At 32.9% G+C, this 16,034-nt stretch overlaps 2 protein-coding genes across 3 annotated transcripts; one reads left to right on the top strand and one right to left on the bottom strand.

The window, feature by feature from the left end:
- The first annotated feature begins 4,100 nt into the window (after window positions 1-4,100).
- On the top strand, window positions 4,101-10,891 carry LOC126679438 (glutamate receptor 3.6-like). Of its 2 annotated transcripts, XM_050374465.1 has the most exons (7): window positions 4,101-4,231; window positions 6,862-7,198; window positions 7,698-9,031; window positions 9,131-9,408; window positions 9,772-9,803; window positions 9,884-10,290; window positions 10,383-10,891. In XM_050374465.1, exons 2-7 carry the CDS (start codon window positions 6,934-6,936, stop codon window positions 10,830-10,832), a joined length of 2,766 nt encoding a protein of 921 aa, XP_050230422.1. In that variant the 5' UTR covers window positions 4,101-4,231; window positions 6,862-6,933; the 3' UTR covers window positions 10,833-10,891. The 2 variants fall into 2 exon arrangements, with proteins under 2 accessions (XP_050230422.1, XP_050230421.1); XM_050374464.2 differs by lacking the exon at window positions 4,101-4,231 and having other exon boundaries at window positions 6,684-7,198.
- On the bottom strand, window positions 10,836-15,834 carry LOC126679439 (serine/threonine-protein kinase/endoribonuclease IRE1a). The gene is made up of 7 exons (XM_050374466.2): window positions 15,410-15,834; window positions 14,514-14,754; window positions 12,899-14,343; window positions 12,134-12,306; window positions 11,739-11,985; window positions 11,275-11,578; window positions 10,836-11,081 (listed from the first exon to the last, which is right to left on the bottom strand). Exons 1-7 carry the CDS (start codon window positions 15,592-15,594, stop codon window positions 10,935-10,937), a joined length of 2,742 nt encoding a protein of 913 aa, XP_050230423.1. The 5' UTR covers window positions 15,595-15,834; the 3' UTR covers window positions 10,836-10,934.
- Between the last annotated feature and the right edge of the window lie 200 nt (window positions 15,835-16,034).

Raw genomic sequence — 16,034 nt, 5'->3', positions numbered from 1 at the left:
GACAGATCTAGATATATTGTGCATTGTTGTATTCATGTTATCTTAAACTTTAGATAGATCTTGTATTATTATATTCATGTCATATCAACAATTCAAAATTCGGGTGAATGTGCATGAATTTTATATTATTGTATTAATGTCATGTTTAATTTAGAGAAATTTAGGAAAAACACTCCAATTTTTAGCATATTTGTAAAGTCTACCTCACGCTGAAAAAGTTAATAAAAATACTTTCCGTTTTTTAATATTTTATGTTTTTACTCTAACATGTATTTTATTTATTCTTTTACCTTTTTAAATAAAAAAATACCATGTGTCAGTGTAAAGTTATATCTTTTACTCTGTTTATCTTTCACCTATCTCTTCTCTGTTTTTTCTTCATTAGCTTTAATGTCGAAGAGGAAGAAACGACGACCTCACTGGGAAGGAAAGGACGACCCACTTTCGCCAATCGTCAAAAGCATTGAGATATCTTCGGCGGTAGAGGCGAACTTCTGTAGCGGAGGGATCTTTGCCGGCAGCGGAGGCGATCTTCAGCGGTCCAATTGAGGTGATCTTTAGCGGCAGTAGTCGAACGAGAAGCGGCGGATCGGTGGTAGATTCAGTTATGTTGGCAGTAAGATTCTTTAGGTTTTGTTACGTGGATTTGTGGCTTCTAATTAATTTCATATAATTTTGATGGAGAATGGAATTTGAATTCAACAACCCAAAAGTGAATGGGTATTGATGTGCAGGTTAATCTTTTGATTTTTCTCCAAGTTAGTATTTTATCACATCTGCATCTTCTTATCTCTTAATTCGGTAATTATAAAAGTAGTAGGTCAAGTCTCTTTCCCATGAAAGAGTTATTTTATTTCTTATTTTTGTTGTTTTTGTATATAAAAATGTAAGCTTTTTATTTTGATTTATTAGAATTGTAAAGCTAGTAAATTTGTTGAATGATTGTAAAGTGATTAACTACTAGCTGTTGTGATTAAGATTAACAACATTTCATCGCGACTCTCTATTTTTGCATTAACATGTTAGCATATGATACTAAATCTCAAAAAAATGACACTATGTTATGGGTGTTAATGCGTTTTTAGGTGATTTCTAGTGATTATGTCCCACGTGCATATTGTATCTATACATTATTAATTAATTTATTGTTGTTCTAAACAATGTCGATCTCAAAAATTTAAGCAATAGTATGATGAAGTTAACTTAAATGTTTGATGTAGGTTAATTACCTTTTGATAACTATGAAAAAGTGATAAGAAGTTCATAAAATTATAATTAAACTCTTATGATAATATTATAATAACATTATGATAAGCTAATGATAAGTTTATGATAATAGCATGATAAATTTATGATAATATCATGATAAGATTTTGATAATATTATGATAATGTAATGATATAGTTATGATAAATTAAGAACGTAAAACAAGTTTGCGTAATAATATTATGATAATATAATGATATAGTTATAATAAAGAACGTAAAATAAATTTGCATAATAATATTATGATAATATTATGATACAATTATGATAATATTATGACAAGTTCATGATAAAAGTTATGACAAGGTTATGATAATATTATAATAAGGTCATGATAATATTATGATAAGCCTATGATATAAGATTAGAGATGAAAAATAATTTATGCAATTTTTTTGATAAGGTTATGATAATATTATTATAATGTTATGATAAAATTACGATAAAGTACGTAAAATAATTTTGGATGATAAGATTATGATAATATTATGATAATGTTATATATGATAATATTATGATAAGTTTATGATAAGTTTATGTTAAGATAGTGATATTATTATGATAAGATTATGATAAAATTAAACTAATATTACGATAAATTTATTATAAAGTACGTAAAATAATTTTGCATAATTTTATTATGATAATATTATGATAAAGATATTGCTATGAAAATATTTTTAATTACGTAAAATAACTTATGCAACAAATTTGAAAATATTATAATAAAGTTAATGGTAATATTATGATAAGGGTATGTTAATATTATGATAATATTCTGATACTATTATGAAAATATTGTCTAATTATAATTAGGTTGTGATAATAGTATGGTAAAATACGTAAAATATTTTTCTATAGTAAAATTATTATAAAATTATGAAAAAAATCATTTTTTACAAAAAATTTTATAGTTATACTGACATATATTAATTATAAATTGAAATTGACATTAAATAATAAAAATATTTTTTTATATAGAATGACTCTTAATTATAGTGATAATTTTGATATTTATATACACTGCTAAAGTAAAACAGTGTATATAAATAGCATCACTCTTTTGTTTAATTGATTTATTACCATAAGGTCCATAAGTTTGATGCATTGTCAGCAAAATAAATTTATTTAATTTTAATTATTGCATTGTCAGTAAATGAACCATTATGGAATTTGCAATTGTGTTTTTGATCATGCGTGCACGTGTGGAGAGAAAGAGAGAGGGAGTGAAAGGGAAAGAAAGAGGGAGCGCGTGTTATTACCATTAGAGTAAAATAATAAATATTCAAGATATAAAGAGTAAAACAATGAAAAGGCTGAAACGGTGATGTATTTTTTGTATGTTTTCCGCGCTGAGGTATTATTTACAAATATAATTTTAATTTAGGTAAATTCATAACTTTCTCTTTAATTTAACATTTAGATGGATCACACGTAGACTTTCGATGGATGGAGGTGGATACTATATTATTGTATTAATATAATTTTAAAATTTTGGTGGATTTTACGTAAATTTTATGACAACGTTGGTAGATATTGTTGTAATGATATCAAATTCATTTCGGGTGAATTTCAAGATAATCTAAATTGATTTTTATTGATAAAGGAATTTATTTTCAGCTGGTCGAATGTAATCATATAAAATTTTCGAAAATTCAGTTATAGTCCACGTAAGATTCATTTAAACATTTTAAAGGTCAACATACCACCACTAGACTTCTATTAAATTGTTGTCGGTCACGTTTCAACGTCAATTCAAATAAGGAAGATGAATTCAATTCAAATAAGGAAGATGAATCTGAATTCAAATAAGGAAGATGAATGGATCCTTGATTCCCTCTCCTCCATTCATTGCTTAATGTTTGCATCTCATGTTCCATTTTATTTCATGTGTAACACTTTTTATTGCGCATGATAACCTTAATAATACCGATGGTTTACTAGTACTAGGAGAGTGGCAGTGGACCACTTGACCATAAAGTTTGCTTTTCATAATACACCCGCCACTAACATATCCTATTGTATGGTGTCACCAACAAAACGAAACTTACAAATCTCTTCACCGTACATGTTTCAGGTGGGTTGAGTTGAACAATAAAATTGAATTTTATCTGAATGTAGAAAGTTCAAATATAACATTCCATAGTTTAAATTCATTTAAGGCACTTTATATATAATTAAATTAAAAAATCATAAATAACATCTCATATTTATTCTATATTTTTTTTAACATCATTTAAAAAAAAAAAATAGAACCTGTAAGTTCAACTAATTTGACCGAAAATAAAAAATCATTCTATCTCTTTCCAAAAATCAAATACATGATTCAATTTTTATTTTTATGAAAGAAGATGACCAAGGCCGGAAACAAATAAATCACTAAGACCCTCTAACCATGCGAGGGAAGAAAACCCCAGCATTATCATCTGCTAGCAACATGTATATGTTCTCCGGGACATCGTTGTAGATCATCAGACCTAAGTCATGAGAGTAGCCAAATTGGTTTGGGTTAGATTGGATTGGGTGGTTTTTTTTTTAAATTAAATTTAAAGGTATTTTAGGTGTTTTAACTTTTTTAGGATAGTTTGATGACATGGCGCCGCCAATTTTTTTTTTTTTTTTTTAAGAATGTCAGTTAACTAAAAAGACGATGCCAAAGGTATTTTCGTTCTCAGGAGCGAGCCCCGCCACAAAGATCAGGAGATTTACTGATCGTTTTTAAATATTAGAGAGTTTGTTGTAAGGTATCCCAAAAGTCAGAGGCTGTGGCAGATTATTTGCCGATATATTGCCTTACATAATAATACTATTCTAAAAACTGAAATTCTTGTTAAAACAGTTATATAGTGTTTGCTTCATTCATTGGTAATTTCCTTTCTCTACAATCCAAAAGCATAAAATTAAAACCTAATTTTATTGCTGTACGTTGCTAGCTCTTCTCAGCGACGGGAGCCTTCTGCTATTTGTGAGTCTTATGTTTTCTTTCTTACATGTTAGATATTAATTAAAGCTTTTTATGTCTTTACTTCTTAATTACTTTCATTTTTTAAATCTTTATGAAAGCTCTTTTTCATCTGTGCTTAAATTTTTTATCTTACTTCTTAATTACTTTCTAATTTTTACAGTATCACCTTTTTTTCTACTAATATAAAGTAAATGAGGATTGGATTTCTCTCCATCCTGTCCTATTTGGGAGCAATTAATAAGATAAACTATAGATTAGTAAAAGGTCATTATGTAAAAGTACCATTTAATCAAATTTAGATGAATAAATATAATAATATATCATATTTTTATACAATATTCGACCTTCACTATATTCAAATAAGTAATGAAAATATTATTATAATAAAGAAATTATTAAGATATTATTTGGCTTAAATGCGCCAAAAATCACCAACTTTGGTATTTAACATAATATTTTAATTGTGGCAAAAAAGCACATAACTTTCAAAAATTTACAATTAAGAGTGTGTTTCCTTCGAAAAATAGTGCAACTTTACATCCAAAATGCGCCGTTTTAACCAAAACGGTGTCGTTTTAGATCCAAAATGGTGTCGGTGTCTCCAATTACAAAATTTTGAAAGTTCGTGTATTTTTTTTGCCAAAATTAAAAGATTATGTTAAATACCAAAAACACGCGAAAATTCATAAATTTTGGTGCATTTAAGCCATATTATTTCATAATATTCAAATCCATTCTTACATTTTTTTTGACTTTTTGTTGTTATATTTGTGTGGGTTGATGCTTGAAGTGCTCTTTACATTGTGCTTTATGTTAGGATAAACAATAGAAATATTGATCTATTGGGTTGACGTCAAAAAAAATTACGAACTTTACACATTTTTTCATTTTAATCACGCAGTTTAAATTTTTTCATTTTCATGCACAAACTGCCAATTTTTTCTCAAATTCATGTACGGTGTTGAGATGGCATTTATTCATTGGTGTAAAATGACTTGCATCTCAGCGAATTACACCAATGGAGCCGTGACACCTCAGCACCATACATGAATTTGAGAAAAAGTGGTAGTTCGTACATGAAAATGAGAAATTTAAACTGCGTGATTAAAATGAGAAAACGTGTAAAGTTGGTGAATATTTATGACATTAACTCTTGATTTATTAATAAATAGAAATAATAACCAAATACAATAAATCTTAATTAAATCAGAAAATAAAAATCGAAAAGAATCGAATCGCGGGTATATCACACATGTTCCTAAAACATATTTAGTATCGCCATATGTAAATGCAATTGCTTTCCAAAATAAAATAAATCACAACAATAACATGATGTTGCTTTTAACGAATTAAAATCATCGTCCAAATACTAATATAAAAACATGTCAAAGTGAATTTTTCCAACCAATAGAAAAAATGAATTTATGCAAATGAGGGCCTAAGCGAGTTACATACTTTTACAACAAGCTAATAAATATTTGTAAAATTAAAATATTCAGTTATTATTAAATTGTTTTATCATTAAATATTTTAACTTTGCAAACATTTTACTAATTTGTTGTATGTATGATGTGGTAACCGTTGTGTTAAATAATTATTCATAATAAAATGACTAAACTTTTCCAAATGCATCACGAGGTCTAAGTTCAAACAATGACTTAAACTATATGTGTTTTTCAACTGATTTAAATGTATTTTGGAGAGAAGTCAAACATTTAGGATTTGTTGTAATTTAAACCAAACGTTTTAATTTTTATAATAATAGCCAACTTAAATTTATTAATTGCATTAATAACCAAATTTGAATATTTTTTACAAATTTATCCACCAAATTGGCTATTGTTGCAACAACAAAAAATGCAATTTAACTATTATATAAAAATTAAAAGGTTGGTTTAAATTGCAACAACTCGGTTTGGCTTTTTTTCATTTTCACCATTAGGCGTATTATTTTATATATACACATAAACCAACTTTTGTACAGGTGACATTTTCTTAGTTTAAAGAAATGACTTATGAATTTAAGTATATAGAAATAAATTATCAGTTTTTTTTAAATTTTAATAAATAAAAATTATTTAAAAAAACAAGAAATAATAATTTTAATTTCTTTTATATGAGTTAATAATTCAATACACATGTTTTTTTTTAATTAAGAATTGTTTTTCCAAGCAGAGATTGAATATTTGAATGTTCTCAAATCCTTCCCAATCCTCAATCCACACATAGCCTGTAACCAGTGGCGGAGCCACACAGTGCACAAGAGGGGCAATTGCCCCTCTTAATTTAAGAAAAAAGTTAAATTACCAGCTCTAGTTTTTTTTAGATTTTAGATTATATGTAGAAAAATAGCACACTTTGCCCCCCATAATTTTAATAAATTGTAATTTTGTGTATTATATAAAAAAATACTACATTTTGCCCCCCTTAATTTAACATTCTGGCTACGCCACTGCCTGTAACTAGAGCTTATAAGTTATATCATTCATTATTTCTGGGTTGTAACTTCATTTAAAATTTATCGATTCAGTTCAACTAATGCATATACTGTAAGATCTTTCAATCTTTAAATAAAATTTGCCAAACTTATTGATGGCTGCTCTTGGATTAATGAGTTGTACGGTTACTAGTTTATGCTTCAGATGTTCTTTGGGCAGAGAGCAAGCTATTTAAAAATGGTGATTTGACAAGGTAAAGACGCCATGAATGTAATTTGGATTCTGATTCTACTGGTTTTGAGTAATGGAGTTTCTTTATATGGGATTAGTACTAATATTACTACAAGACCAAAAAGTGTGAAGATTGGAGCTATTCTGTCTTTCAATTCAACTGTCGGAAAAGTTGCCAGGATTGCAATACGAGCTGCTGTTAATGATGTCAATTCTGATCCCTCTGTTCTTGGTGGAACTCAGCTAGATATCAAAATGCAGGACACCAATTTCAGTGGCTTTCTTGGCATTGTAGAGGGTAATCTAATTTCTTGTTCTTTATTTATATTAGGAGTGTAATCTACGAGTCGAAATAATGTCAAATTTAAGCTCGATTGACCCGAACTCGATCGAGTTTCATTTTAGGAGCTCGAGTTGAACTCTATAGAATAAATAAGACTTGAGTTTGACTTTGTATAAATGTTTAAAAAATAAAAGTTTAGTATAAAAATAGAAACATTATTATAAACACAGAGCTAAAGCTCGATTAAGCTCGGAGTTTGTGGAGCCGAGTATCTTGGTGCTCGAACATGACTCGACAATTGACTCGAGTAGCTTAAACTTGAGCTTGACTGTTTGATATTTAAATTCGTATTCTGATTCCCAGTAAGTTCCAGTGGGTTCTAAGGCCTTCAATAAGTTTATAGGGGCCTGTGAAATGATATTTAACATTGTTTATTATTCAAATTGCTTTAGTTTCAATTATGCACACAATATGGCAATGAATGTTCATCCTACAATTTGATTGTTGATTGCAGCTCTAAGATTTATGGAAGGTGATACTGTGGCTATTATAGGTCCTCAATCCTCAGTTACAGCTCATGTTGTATCCTTCGTAGCAAGTGAACTTCAAGTCCCTCTACTGTCATATTCAGCTACAGACCCAACTTTGTCTGCTCTTCAGTTCCCATTCTTTATTAGGACAACCCAGAATGACCTCTTTCAAATGGCAGCAGTAGCCGAAATCGTTGCATATTATGGATGGAGAGAAGTTATAGCAATCTATGCAGATGATGATGATGGGAGAAATGGGGTTGCTGCATTAGGCGATAAGCTTGCAGCGAAACGGTGTAAAATCTCATATAAAGCACCTTTGAGTCCTCATGCAACCAAAGATGAGATCACTGATGCACTAGTCAAGGTTTCTTTAACTGAGTCTAGGATTCTTGTTGTTCATGCTTTTGCTACTTGGGTTCCGGAGGTTTTTCGTGTTGCTCAGTATCTCGGAATGATGGGTCCAGGATATGTGTGGATAGCAACTAACTGGCTATCCACTCTTCTTGATACTAATTCTCCTCTTCCTGCAGAAACAACTGACAGCATTCAAGGAGTTCTCACGTTGCGAATGTACACACCAGAGTCGGAACTCAAAAGAAAATTTGTTTCTAGGTGGAGCAACTTGGCTAGTGGAGTTGGATTGAGCACTTATGGTCTGTATGCATATGACACAGTATGGCTACTAGCTCATGCACTTGATGCTTTTTTAGATCAAGGTGGAAACATTTCCTTTTCTACTGATTCGAGGTTAACTGAATTTCGCAGAGGGGATTTGCGTCTCGATGCGATGAGCATGTTTGATGGAGGAAAACTATTGCTTGAGAACATATTTCAGGTTAACATGACAGGTGTTACGGGTCAAGTCATGTTTAATCCTGATAGAAACCGCATTCGTCCGGCGTATGAAATCATCAACGTGATTGGTACAGGGTATAGAAAGATTGGTTACTGGTCTAATTATTCTGGTTTATCAACTGTGCCTCCTGAAGCCCTTTACTCGAATCCTCCTAACCGATCGACTTCAAGTCAGAAACTGCTGCCTGTCATTTGGCCAGGACAATCAGTACAGCAACCCCGCGGATGGGTGTTTCCGAACAATGGAAGACATTTGAGAATCGGAGTCCCGAATCGTGTTAGTTTTCGTGAATTTATCTCTCAAGTACCAGGGACTGAGATGTTTTCTGGTTACTGCATTGATGTTTTCACTGCTGCTATCAACTTGCTGCCTTATGCTGTCCCTTATAAATTGATGGCATATGGAGATGGGATAAGAAATCCAAGTGATACTGAGCTTGTTAACATGATCACAGCTGGTGTGAGTACTGTTAACAGAAACTTAAAGCTTTTTGGATAAAGGAACTGTGCATCAGCATTTATTTACTTATTTGTTGGCTCTTTTTCGTCTCCGATTTAGGTGTATGATGCAGCAGTAGGCGACATTGCGATAACTACTTATCGAACAAGGATGATAGACTTTACGCAGCCCTACATTGCGTCGGGACTAGTTGTAGTAGCTCCGATAAAGAAGATGAATTCTGATGGTTGGGCATTTCTGAGGCCATTTACTCGCCAGATGTGGGGTGTTACTTGTAGCTTTTTCATAATTGTGGGAATAGTTGTTTGGATTCTGGAGCATAGGTTGAATGATGATTTTAGAGGTCCTCCTAGAAGACAATTCATGACTATTCTATGGTGAGTGAGCAACAAATTCTGAACTTTTTTGATTGATTTTTAACACTTTGGTTTTAATTTACCTCCTAAAATTGCATGCGATGGTCAACTAACACCAAAATTATTATTTTTTATAAATTAGTCCCTTAACCTTTTTCATTTTTATCAGTTAGACCAAATGTATCAGCTTTGAAGAAAACTACAAGGAGCTAATGTATTGAAATTTTGAATTGATTGATTATATAATTTGGACTATGAGATAAAAATCTGGTGTTAATTCTTTACATCCAAGTTCAAGGGGCAAATTGATATTTACGTCATTTTTCCAAGTTTCTTCTTACATTTAGTCTTTTCTTAATCACTTGAACTTTCTTCTTCTTGCAGGTTTAGCTTTTCAACAATATTCTTTGCCCAAAGTAAGTTCAGATGAAAGAAGTTTACTGATAAACTGTATGGAACTCTGGCTTGACTAGAAACCGATTCTTATTTCTTGCAGGAGAAAATACAGTCAGCACATTAGGTCGTGTTGTTTTGCTTATATGGCTGTTCGTCGTGCTTATAATTAACTCGAGCTACACGGCTAGCCTTACGTCTATCCTAACAGTGCAGCATCTTCATTCTCATATAAAAGGCATTGAAACTTTAAAGGCAAGTAACGATCCCATAGGGTACCAGCAAGGTTCATTTGCCAGGGAATATCTAATTAATGAACTCAATATCGATGAATCGAGGCTCGTTCCTCTTCTAATGCCTGAGGAGTATGCTAAAGCCTTGAAAGACGGTCCCAGCAAAGGTGGCGTTGCTGCTGTAATCGATGAGCGTGCATATATGGAGCTCTTCCTCTCAACGCGATGTGAATTTAGCATTGTAGCTCAAGAATTCACCAAGAATGGATGGGGATTCGTAAGAACATCTCTCTTTCTAATTTCCGTTTCGTTCCATTGGCCATGTTCGGCAAACAAGAACCTGTTTATTCATTTTTCTTCATTTATCAGGCATTTCCAAGGGACTCGCCGTTAGCAATTGACATGTCGACTGCAATTTTGAAACTGTCGGAAAATGGGGATCTCCAAAGGATTCACGACAAATGGCTTACGCGAAGTGCCTGCAGTTCAACGAGTACAAAGTTAGAAGTAGACAAGCTTCAACTGAGAAGCTTTCAGGGGCTCTTTCTGATATGTGGGTTAGCTTGCTTGCTTGCCCTTTTCGCATATTTTTTAAAGATGACGTGGCAGTTTAGCAGGCATAATCCTGAGGAACTATCGTCTTCTGCTCGAGTCACAACTTCTGCTCGTCTTCAGACATTTCTTTCATTTGCTGATGAAAAAGAAGAGGAACCGAGGCATCACTCCAAGAGACGACAAACGGATGGTTCCAGTTCTTCCAAGAGAATGCATGTCCTTTCATCTTTAAATAATGATATTTACAGTACCAATGAAGTATAGAAATTAATCTCCGAATAACAATTTAGTTTGATTATTAAATGGAGTATGATACACTATCAGATTACAACTCTATTTACATATTTACACGAAGGGGTGAGGTATTTAAACAACAATGCCATTGAAATACTTGTGAAAGCAATCCTCTTCCCTACAGAATCTTGATACAACTTTATACACTTCAATCAACAGCTTAGGAAATCGACTCGTATAATAGCTATCATATCCTTCCGGAACTGGTCCGACAAGCTCCTAAAGAATGCACCAAAATTAAACACAAGTCAACTATACATATATAGCTTAAGATTGAAGTAATTGCCAAAAAAGAAGACACTATAAAGGATAATTACAAATCCAATGTGCTGCTGGGAGCTAATCAGATATAAACTTGCATCATGAAATTCCATAAACTTGAGTTAACTTGAGCAAAGAAAAAGAAACAAACCTGAATTTCTTTAGGAAGTTCTCGATAATGGTTCAACTTGTTTCGCAAGACTCGCAACAAATCTCGAACACTGTCATACTTGTAGCGCCTGTAATGGCCAATATTAGCTATAAATGCAGGTTCCATCCTTTCATCCCATTTACCACCAAGTGCGGTTGGTGCAATATTCTCTAATGCTTTCAAGAGATCGGAACTGGACTCCCTATCTTCCAGTTCCACACGGTCACTCGTGTCACGAAGAAACGACAATCTCATCTCAGAATTCCAAAATATTGGGTGGTGCAGCACATCCAGTGATTTTGGCCTAACAACAACAACTAAAACATTACCAGCAAGTACGCCTAAAGAACCATAAGTCAGCATAATATTTTTTCCCAATTGCAAGCTAGTGCCTAGCTGCAATATTTTGTTAATGCTACAAACACCGATACAGTGAAAAACCGAAAACATACTAGGCGTTTTACCTCAAATTGGGGTCATGGTTTAGTAGGCGGGATATAAGATCTTCAGCTTCTGGAAAATACTCAATCAGAAAAAGGTCCTTTTTGTTTTTGACAATATTGATATCCCGTTCAAGACGCTCCCCAAATGGATGCCGGCCACCAGTTATGCAGAAAAAGAGGACACAGCCTAAACTAAATAAATCAACTGCACGTGTTTGACGTCCATGAAGAAGCTGTTCAGGGGATTGCCAACCAGAACTGCCACAACCTGCACATTAAATTAACAAATACATATCCGGACAAAATTATTTAGTGGCAGTTAGCATTATGCTGCTATCCACTGGCCACAATATATATCATGTAATAACAAAAAAAACTAAGGAAATTAATTACTGATAAATTAACGAGTTGATTACCAGTAGCATGATAACCCAAGGAAGACATATCCCCAAGGAGGCGCTTGCTGATTCCCATATCAGAAAGCTTTGCACATAAAAATCTATCCTTAAGTATTAATACATTTTGAGGTTTCAAGTCTCGGTGAATTATACCCAATTCATGCAGATGCACAAGCCCACATACTATATTCCTGTATTACAGATTCAACAAGAAATAAAATCAAGAAGATGCTTGACACACTCCAAATGTTACAGAGGTCCGGAAAACATAAAAGAACAAATTATACTTGATGTCTCCAACATAAGTTTCAAAGAGCCACTCAGTAATTAGCCATAGCATATTATGGCTCTACAATCACTTTTTCCATGAAAAAAACATGTAAATTCAAACACAAAATACAACATGACCATTCTTAACATTACAAAGATTAAACAATAAATATGATCACTGAAATAAAAATCAATAAAGAATTGCCTTCGCTTTTACAACAATTGAAATCTACTGAGCAAAGAAAATTATTAGCATTTACAGAAAACACATGCCTAGAGACGCAAACTAACTTCCATAAATCAAATAGGTTGATCAACATGCACAGTTTAATCAGTTTATTTAATCCAACTTCAAGAAATTACACACATCATCTTTACTTATACGACCAAATGCCGCCAATATCTGATAACAGAAAAATAAGAAAGATCCAATAGAAGATAAGAGGAACAAAAAAATAACACACATTAGAACTAGCATAAAGTGCTAATCGGTTAGGAAGACATTTATTTTACCTCATCAATACTAACATCAGAGGTGATGGACGACCATTGGACTTCCATAAATTTATATCCTGCATTATACCCTTCACCTTATCTAACCGAACTTTATATTCAATTGCGACTCTAGTAGCTTGGTCCTCACTGTAAACTTGGTTTAGCGAGAAATCAGAAAATATCTGAATCAAATCATCTAAGCTGCATGTGCAACGCTCTAAGGAAACATAGACAAAATCTTTATCATACTCCACGCCATGCCATCGAACTATATTTGGATGCCTGTCTGATGCAATAAGATTCTGAATTTCTTTGAAAGCCGCCTCATGATGAGATTGAACAAGGCGTTTCACAGCAACTGGTCGACCTTCATATATTCCTTCAAGAACAATGGTACCGTTACTTCCCTTTGCAATTTCGGTATTTGATACAAACAACTTACCAATTCTATGTCCATCAATGCTATTATCAACATGTTTATTGAGGTCCAACAACATTTTTTCATCACCATCACTATGAGCATATCCATCCCCATTTTCCAAGAGCGCAACTGCATCTTTCGTCTCAACAATGCCATTCTTCTTGCTGGATTTCCTGTTTTTCTTTCTTTTGGAAGATGATGCTTTTGAACTACTAACACTAGAGAGTCCCTCAGAACAAAGTTTATCTTTACCCACTTGATCATTGGGGTAGAAAATAAATCCCAACAGAAAGACGACAATAAAGAACATGAAGGAAAATGCTGTTGATCTCTTGATGAGGATGTTTAACCCATCATCAAAAGCCACTCTTGCATCAACTGCCCCAGAATCAGTAGACAGGTCAAAGATTCCTTCACTGTTATCAGTGGTGTGAGAATTTGGGAATTCATCAACTTTGGGCTGCAAAGGAAGCACAGGATCTGCAGCAAACTCTGAAAGCCTCCTTCCCTCGTGCTGGTCCTCTAACAATTTGTCAACTCTAGGCTGTGATGGAAGCACCGGATCTGAATCAGGTAATGGAAGTTTTTCATCAGCAGATTGTGACTTATGCTGCCTTCGAACTACCATCCATCTAGATTGACAAGACAAAGGCATATTATAATCACTTCGACTCTCAACATCTCGACAAATAGAAGCAGCCCCAATCATTGCCACTTTCATATTCCATGATATTTTGTCTGAATTTGGACCAAAGGTTTGCAATGTATAATCTTTCCTTGTGATATACATGAGTTGAGCAGCACTTGCCGATTCGGAAATTATCAAATCCCCATTTTTTTTATTCTCCTTCAACAATGCATAACTTTCTTCATCTCGTTTCAATGTAGATGGAGAATCAAATGAGTTATAAGTTTGTACAAGTTTTCCAGTCTTAGCCTCAACAACAAAAACAGTAGTTGTCTTAGATCCAAGTATGACAGCTCCATCTTCTGATACATGCGGTGTAATTTTGATGAATTCTTCGATATTCATTGAAAGTTTCTATTAGCACAACAGTGAATCAACAGTTAAGATGCACCCAAGCATTCATAGGGAACATATAAATGTCAAAATGAAGCAGAAACCCGACTGTGCGATAATTATAGAATAGAAAAAAACATAGCCAATCATAAGAAAAACGTTCAATATTTTGATGATCTTCTCATTCATACCATTCCACTAGAGTGTTTTCCATGCACATACAGCTGCCAATCATCTCCGTAGTCTACAAAGAATCCAGTACTTGCTCCAAAATCATTTTCATTGCCGTTATCCTGATCAAAAGGAGCTTGATATGATGAGTATATTGGTGCTCCAGATGAAAATGACCAGAACACTCTCCCAGAATTTGCGTCTTCCAAATAAATAGTCCCATTTAGGAGGGCAACTAATTCAGTAGAATCTTCCAAGGGTCTGCATAAAGCAGAGATACATTTACATAATAGATATCCGTGTAAGCATAGACCTTGTTCAGAACAAATGAAGCACAAAAGTTCAATTTAATTGTAGTAGTGCAAAACTGTGCCATGCTTTCATACCACTTTTTATATCTGTTGTTTAAATTGAAAGACTGATACCTAAACCTATGTAATTTCCAGACTCAAAGATCAATTGAGTGATAAAATACAATTGTACTGAATTCTCGCATCTTTAGACCTTCAAACAAGCTCATAAAAGTTTTAAAACAACCAAAGCAGGAGAAATTATAAAACAGGAACAACAAAAATTCAGAAACCAATTCACAAAAATGCAAGATCAATTTCACAAGATAAGCTACCACTAAGGCAGGTTCACAACAATATAATATGTCATAACAATAATCATACGCCTTACATTTCGACATTAAACATAGAAAAAACAAGTCAGCAATATGAGAAATTGGATTACAAAACACAGTAATTAGCCAAAATTTCTGCAGAACAAAGAACATAAAATTTTCAAAAACAAATTCCCTCATGCCATAAAAACAATTCCCACAAGCCATAACAGACTGAAGTACAAAGTTCGATAAAACTAATAGAGTTCATGAATTGGGTACAATAAAAAAACATAAAATTAGTATAATTACGATGAGAGTGATTTGAGAGAGCGGGCTCCGGCTCGAGAAGGAGCTCTGGAATCAACCAACTGAGAAGCCGAAGTAGAAGCCGAAATCAGTTGGGTACTGTCGGAGCCGAATCGATCCGAGCCGATAACTAATGGTGGTAATAATAATATCAAGCATAATAAAACACCAAGTGAATGGATTTTCATTTGAAGAGAATTGAAATTGGATTCAGAAAAAGATTGATTTTTTTGGCTGATAATAATTTAGCGCTTCATTTTATTGATTTGATTGACAAACATAAAATAGGGTTTTGAATACAGGGAATTCAGGAGTTGAATTAATTGGAGATTCGAAGCTTCCTCTGAAACTGCAATTTTAGGATCGGGTTTCTTTTAGCAAGCCAAGTTTTAAAGGAAGCTTCCCAATTTTCTTAGTTCAAAACAAAATAGTTTAAAATATCAAAAAAAATTGAGTTCTTTTTTTAATTTATGTTTTCACTTGGCAATAGGAAAAATGTCTCTGAAATGTATGAAATTCAGCTTAAGAACACTTTAGTTCCTACACTTTTTATTACGTCTGATAAGCTTTAGACTTATTTTGCCTCGTTGAATTATTTTCCTTTCCCCCATCAAAATCTATAAATAAC

Source organism: Mercurialis annua, linkage group LG4 (genome assembly GCF_937616625.2).
Source record: "Mercurialis annua linkage group LG4, ddMerAnnu1.2, whole genome shotgun sequence".
Lineage (NCBI taxonomy): Eukaryota > Viridiplantae > Streptophyta > Magnoliopsida > Malpighiales > Euphorbiaceae > Mercurialis > Mercurialis annua.
The sequence above is the reverse complement of the archived record's forward strand: the minus strand, read 5'-3'. Positions and strand labels throughout refer to the sequence as shown.